Below are 6,776 nucleotides of genomic sequence, written 5' to 3' on the forward strand. Positions count from 1 at the left end.
ATTTCTAAGTGGGAGAACTTGCAAAATTGCAGGGTGTTCAAATACTTCTGTTCCTCACTGTATCTTGGGGTCTTGTTCACGAGTGAGGGAAGGATGGAACAGGAGAGATTTACAGGCGGATTGGTGCAGCTTCTGCAGTAATGCGGTCGATGTACCAGTCTGTCGTGGTGAAGAAGGAGCTGAGCTGTAAGGCGTTGGAGGGACTATGTCTCTCGGCTGGCCTGGGAACGCCTTGGCATTCCCCTGAAGGAGCTGGAGGAAGTGTCTGGAGAGAGGGAAGTCTGGGCATCTTTGCTTAGACTGCTGCCCCCATGACCCGATTCTGGATAAGCGGAGGAAAATGGATGGATTTTTTATTTTAATAGCTTAAAATAACAATATGTCTGTGCAGATTCTCAGTCATCCAGGTCATAGTAAGCTGAAAAAACTTCAGGAGAAGTTCTGGAGAAGCTCTAGAGTTCTGGAGAACTGATGAAGCCTCTTGGATGAGAGGTGAAACGTCTTCGACCTAGAAATCTAGTCCAGTTGATTTTTAAGTTTTTTCAGCTTAAAATGACAATAAAAAAACATACAGTCTGAAAATGTTTTACACATTATATTGAGTGGTTTATGGAGCAGTTTGTTTAAGATAAGTGATAATGAGTCAATGTACATTACTTCCATGCTGATATTTCAGCCCTTTTAGTTTTTTAGTGCTGATGACGCTGGTCTTTGTTAGCACTCACAGATACTCAGAGGGTGTTCAAGGGGGACAGAGGGCAGAAAGTTATAGGCATCAGGAATTTCTCCTGTAGGTATGTGAGTGGGTGCACTGTCAGATACTGCATCACCTCACTCTGCTTTAACATGCTCTTCTTTTTTGTCTACCTTTCTGTTCATCTTTTCTCTGGGTCTCTTACCCACTGTGCTCTCCCACCCCCTCTCCCTCTTTCTCTTATCCTCTCCCTCATCCAACTCTATCTCCCTTTTATTCCTGTAGGCGATGAAGGTATTATCCAAGAAGAGGCTGATGAGGCAGGCAGGTTTCCCACGTAAGTCTAGAGCCAGGGGCAGATGGTTTAACGCAGCAGAGGGGCACAGTCAACAGTACTGAAATCCACTCTGTCTTTGTCCTTACTGTCCTTCTCCTGTTCCTCACCTGTCGCCCATTCCCATCCACACTGTCCCACTCTCCTCCATCAGGGAGGCCTCCCCCTCGTGGAGCCAAAGCAGCCCCTGAAGGTCCTCCTCAGCCCAAAGGACCCCTGGAGCGGGTCTATCAAGAGATTGCCATCCTTAAAAAGCTGGACCATCCTAATGTGGTGAAACTAGTAGAGGTAAGTGCTATTAAAATGTACATTTGGGCTATTTAATTCAGTGTTGCCCAGAGATATTTCTGAAATGTGTGATACATTCAGAAAGAACAGGTGCAGGTAGCACAGTAGATTAAGGAAAACATTTAGAAGGTAATTGAGTGACAAAAAACTGGGCCAGCTGATGCTAAGGCAAAGAATAGAGTCTTTCAGTATCATTTCTTCATTTCAAAGAGCAACAATGGTTCATTGCCAACTTACTAATGGAACAATTTGAAAAGAAGCTGGGAGGAAGGAAGATAAGATAAAGATTAACACAGCATTATCCATTAAGGGTTATTTCAAATTACACTGGAGCATTAAGGTCTAACACATCTGCACAGGATTGACAGCTGCCTTAATAGTTTTGCACAAATGTATTGGTGTTAACTTCACAGATAAGTCATTCCAGAGCGATGGCTGTTTCATATTTTGGCATACAAATGTGATCGTGTGTGTGTGTGTTTACACTTATTTTCATTCTTTTTTTTATTTGGTGCCAGGTTTTAGATGACCCCAGCGAGGACCATCTGTACATGGGTATGTTGTAGTCAGACAGTCAACCTTCAGGACAGCAACAACACACATGCACACGCACATCAAACATTCATGTAGTCATGCATAAAACAAGGTCACTGGAAACCCATATCAAAAATGTTGCTGTTGTTTTTACTTTGTTCATGGCTTGGTGACTGAAAAGCTTTTAACACTAACATCTTTTTCTGTAACAGTGTTTGAGCTGGTCAAGCAAGGGTAAGCTAAGCCTATTTTATAGTAATGATTGTGACACTGGAATGAGCTCAGTCCCATTAGGTATGATTGCTAATTGTGCGCGTGTGTGTGTGTGTGTGTGTGTGCCTGGTTGTGTATCCAGGGCTGTGATGGAGGTGCCGGCAGATAAAGCTTTCAGTGAAAACCAGGCACGCTTTTACTTCCAGGATCTGCTCAGGGGAATTGAGTATTGTGAGTCTTCCAAACCTCGTGTTATTCTTCCAATCAGCCTGTAACTGTGTTGTATAATCAGCTCTTGCCATGTGCAGATTTCTGCAGATGGGGCCTTGTTGTTGTAATAATGAATATTTTTTCACTTAACAGTACATTACCAGAGGATCATCCACCGAGACATCAAGCCCTCAAACCTGTTAGTTGGAGAGGATGGACACATCAAGATAGCTGACTTTGGAGTTAGTAACCAGTTTGAAGGAGCTGATGCCCTCCTGACAAGCACAGTGGGGACGCCGGCTTTCCTTGCCCCTGAAGCACTCTCTGACACCAGAAAGAACTTCTCTGGAAAGGTGAAGGAACAGTTAGCTAACTAGTGCCCTCTAGGGAAGGCTTTCAGAAATGCAAAGAGCTTTGCTTTTTGATTTTAAAATTATTTTCTTACCCTTCATATATTAAGAATTATCTGTGCTAGTTTTCATATTTCAACTATTATACATTGAAAGATGCATTTCATAATGCAGATGACTGTAATATGTTTTTTTTTTCCTGAAGGCTTTGGATATTTGGGCCATGGGAGTAACACTTTATTGCTTTATCTTTGGAGTGGTGAGTCTGGGCTCTTGTAAAAGACTCTTTAGTTTCCTCTGCTGACAATCTGCTGATCTTTAACTGAAAGCACCACTTGTCTTTTATTTGCAGTGTCCATTTATGGATGAGCGCATCCTTAGTCTTCATCAGAAAATCAAGACACAACCTGTGGAGTTATCTGAACAGTCAGTTCTGCTCCTTCTGTGAATCTGTGTCAAAAGGCTACCACTGCCCGGCTATTTAATTAAATGGCTTCTTGTTAAAGTTATATATGCAATATGAATTTTACAGGCTACTAGTTTATTTAGTTATTTATGTAATGAATACATTTGTAGCTGTGATTCTTCCTGTTTCGGCAGTGCTGATATATCAGATGATCTCAAGGATTTATTGCTGAAAATGCTGGACAAGAATCCAGAGACCAGGATATCAGTCCCCCAGATTAAGGTAAACTCACTGAACTGATTTGCTGGTGTCCAGTATTTGTCATTAAAGCATGTTTAATATTCATACACTGTGCAGAAAGCCTCCTGATACAAAGTTTCAAAAGCACGTTCAGTTTTGTGCAGCTTCAAAGATACTGTGTTTTTGTGTGCAGAAGAATTGGAAATTCATAAACGGCTTCTTTGTCCTTCTCATGCTTGTGTCCAGGTGCATCCGTGGGTGACGAGGCACGGTGCCGAGCCCCTCCCCCCGGAGGATGATAACTGCTGTACATTGATTGAGGTGACAGAGGAGGAGGTGGAGAATTCTGTTAAACACATCCCTAGCCTGGCTACAGTGGTGAGTTTAAGAACTTGTTTTTGTCTCACTAGATTCTCAAATTGTTGAAAAACGCACACAGATCTGCTTTGTTTTTGCTTCTGATGTCCTTAAATGAAATATCACCAATGGGCACAGTTTGTCTTTTATTCAGCTGCTTTGAGAGGTATAAAAAAATGCCACGGCATAACTGAGAATGAATCCTGTCAGGGGCTAATGAATTGCTAATTTCTTGAATACTGACATTAGTATCAAGGATATTTGTTATCTTCTTTTTTTAATAGTTTTTCCATAATTCAGTCACATCACACCACTTCACAACACAGTCACTACACCACTACCTCCTACTCGATTGCCCTGTCGGCACTTTGTGCTAGAGGAGATGGATGACTCATCATTTAGTCTTTTTAATTAATTTTCACAAGTTACATTATTTAACGCCAAATGTTGCGAGAGATCTGAAGGTTTTGGATGAATCTGAAACCTTTCAGTTTCTTGAGTGATCATATCTAACCAGCTTTTAAATGGAAGGGGCAGACACACACCATAATCCCACCATTGTTTTACAACAGAACACTGTTTGGAATGAAGGTGATTTGGTGATGTGTGTATTATTGCTCACTGTTTCTTTTCAGATCCTGGTGAGAACCATGCTGAGGAAGCGCTCCTTTGGCAACCCCTTTGACTGGGGCCGTAAAGAGGACCGCAGCAGTTTGTGTGCTCCAGGGCAAACACTCACGTAAGGATTGTTTAGAGACGAACTACAGTTTCTAAACTCTGTCTCTAGCCAAGGCTTTGCAGTAATATTAGGAGTCAAGTATTTAAAGCAGTATGCTGTACCTACAATATTCTTACTTGGAGCTGCTGGGTCCTCTTATACTTTGCTGCCATCAGTGGGGCCAACTAATGTTTGTCAAGTAGACTGTTATACTTCTCTCCTCCCTCTCCTGCCCTACAGAAAAGGCAGGGCAAGCAATGTGAGTTACTGCTACATTCACTGTAACCAAAGAAGGTAAATAACCTTAGGACAACTCTTGCCTGCTGTAATGCTGTTTAAGTGGTAGGGAATGCACTTTAAGACCCCTGGCATGATATAAACAGCTGTATTTCCCAATATGGCTTTAATGGTCAAATACCCTTGTGCATCAAGGTTGTATACTAGCCTCTGCTAGTTTAGGGCTATTTGGACAAGCCATCGTTGGGACTGTCATGCTATGCTCCAGAGTTTGTAGTATCTGCAAGAAGATTTACTGTATGTGTCGTGTCTGAGGGTGATTTTAGTAAAGCATGTGCTGTGTAGTACAGAAAATTCTATTTGATTATAAACTAAGCACTAGAGCAGCTGACGTTATTTGAACAGACCAAGCAATATTTCATTTACATAAGTTACTTCCTATATATATATGTCTCTGGCAAGTAATAAGCTGTGATTAAACACTTAAAGAATTTTATTCTGAGCACCTCATCTGCAGTATGATGTACTATACTACAGGCAGTGGACAAAATATCGTGAACACCTACACAATCTAATGCAATCTAGTTGTAATTTTGAGTAAGAGGTGTTATAGTCTGTGGTGTTGTGCTGATTGGCATTACTGTATATTTAAAGTGTTACACCACCACACGTTGAAAACTTTAAACTGAAAAATTATTAAATCGGTTTGTCTCTGCACAGCAGTTATGAGCCCAGGGCATCCATTTATCCTGATATGTTGTTACTCATCCCCTGCATGAAGCAGGCTATCCAAAGGTTGCGCCTATAAATTAGCATCTTTGTGTCTCTTAACAAAGTTCCTTGACAAAAATGATTAATTTGTCTCGTATAACTTTTTCACCTTTTCCTCATTACTTTGTTGAGCTCCTCCATGTGTATGATTGGTGCTGTAGAAACAAACTTGCCCGGCAGCTTGCCGCCTTTCCTTAATGTTCACCGTCTTGCATTATGTGACAGTTAAATGGTTGGTTTCAGTTCCTAAACTGAGCTTAACAGGAGCTTGTTTGTTTCTCTGTTCACTGATATGGGAGTGACAGCAGGCTGAGAGAGCAGTGCCGTAACTAATTCTGTGTCTCCGGTTGCTTTTACTTAGAAAGCAGGAGAGTGGTGAGGGCAAGAGGAATATGGAGCTGCCCTACGTGGGAGAGGATGAGGCTCTTTCCTGATGGTATCTGCCTGCCTGCAAGCACACAGCACAACACCCCTTTACTCACACTTATATACTGACAGCCCACACCTACGTACATTTCCTAGGAGGTGGACAAGTGTGGCAGACACAGCAGAAAGGGAGAAATCTAAGGCGCGTTGGCAACTGTTTGCTAAGCTTTTATTCCACCTTCTTCTTTTATAAGGCTCAGCTTATGGTTGTGGGGTCTGTGACTGTCATGTGGGAACCTTCCAGGAGAGCATCATCCTGAACCTTGAACCTGTCTGTGGCTCTTATTACCCAACCCGCTCTCCTCCTCTTATCCGGAATGCATTTATAGCCCTAGCATGCTTTGTCTCAGGCTTCAACTGTACAGTTTTGTGTTTTATCGTAGTTTAGCCACTTGTGTTTCTCTTTACTTGACAATACTTTCAGGTATACTGGGCATGGGAAGGGAAGATGCTGATGGTTTATTTGAAGGGGTGATTGTCTTCACCATCACCTCAACATTTTAGTAGAGCAGGCTTCTTGACAATGATTGTCTGGTTCACTATGCTTCCGAGCAGCAGTGCCCAGTTTTGTAATATATTTTAGAGCAAAGAATCTGTACAGTTTTCCAGAACTGAAAAAAGAGGAGTGGAAAAAATGTTTACTTCATTGCATGTGTTTACTTTCCCAATGCAAGCACTGTATAAGCTATTTATAACCCCTGGCAGGCTCATAGACACTTGTTTGTCGCAGTGTAATTGTTAGTCTTATTACAGGCTCTATTAAGTTTCCCATTTACTACAATCGATAGAAAGCTTTAAAAACTGTTGACATCATGGTTTGTGAACAATCAAATTATATGCCGTAATGATACGGCATACAAGATGGCATAGAAAAATTAGGTTTTTCTTTTCTTTTCTTTTTTTTTGCAAAGCTTCAAGTGAATCTTTTGCTATACATTTTAAAGTTCATAGAGCTGCAACAAAATGAGTAACGACTGTACTGGTCTGCCAAATGCATA

The 6,776-nt window shown here is 41.5% G+C and overlaps 1 protein-coding gene across 3 annotated transcripts in view; it reads left to right on the plus strand.

The window, feature by feature from the left end:
* Nucleotides 1-6,770, plus strand: part of camkk2 (calcium/calmodulin-dependent protein kinase kinase 2) — a 17,796-nt gene extending 11,026 nt beyond the window's left edge. For all 3 annotated transcript variants that reach the window (XM_020609829.1, XM_020609828.1, XM_020609830.1), the window contains exons 6-17: nt 980-1,031; nt 1,183-1,316; nt 1,835-1,871; nt 2,063-2,084; nt 2,206-2,294; nt 2,427-2,626; nt 2,829-2,882; nt 2,976-3,049; nt 3,224-3,311; nt 3,516-3,647; nt 4,262-4,365; nt 5,714-6,770. In XM_020609829.1, the coding sequence (XP_020465485.1) occupies nt 980-1,031; nt 1,183-1,316; nt 1,835-1,871; nt 2,063-2,084; nt 2,206-2,294; nt 2,427-2,626; nt 2,829-2,882; nt 2,976-3,049; nt 3,224-3,311; nt 3,516-3,647; nt 4,262-4,365; nt 5,714-5,786 (1,059 nt within the window). In that variant the 3' untranslated portion in view covers nt 5,787-6,770. The remainder of the gene's footprint in view (nt 1-979; nt 1,032-1,182; nt 1,317-1,834; nt 1,872-2,062; nt 2,085-2,205; nt 2,295-2,426; nt 2,627-2,828; nt 2,883-2,975; nt 3,050-3,223; nt 3,312-3,515; nt 3,648-4,261; nt 4,366-5,713) is intronic.
* Nucleotides 6,771-6,776: the final 6 nt, after the last annotated feature.

Source organism: Monopterus albus, unplaced genomic scaffold (assembly GCF_001952655.1).
Source record: "Monopterus albus unplaced genomic scaffold, M_albus_1.0 scaffold102.1, whole genome shotgun sequence".
In the NCBI taxonomy this organism is placed as follows: Eukaryota; Metazoa; Chordata; class Actinopteri; order Synbranchiformes; family Synbranchidae; genus Monopterus; species Monopterus albus.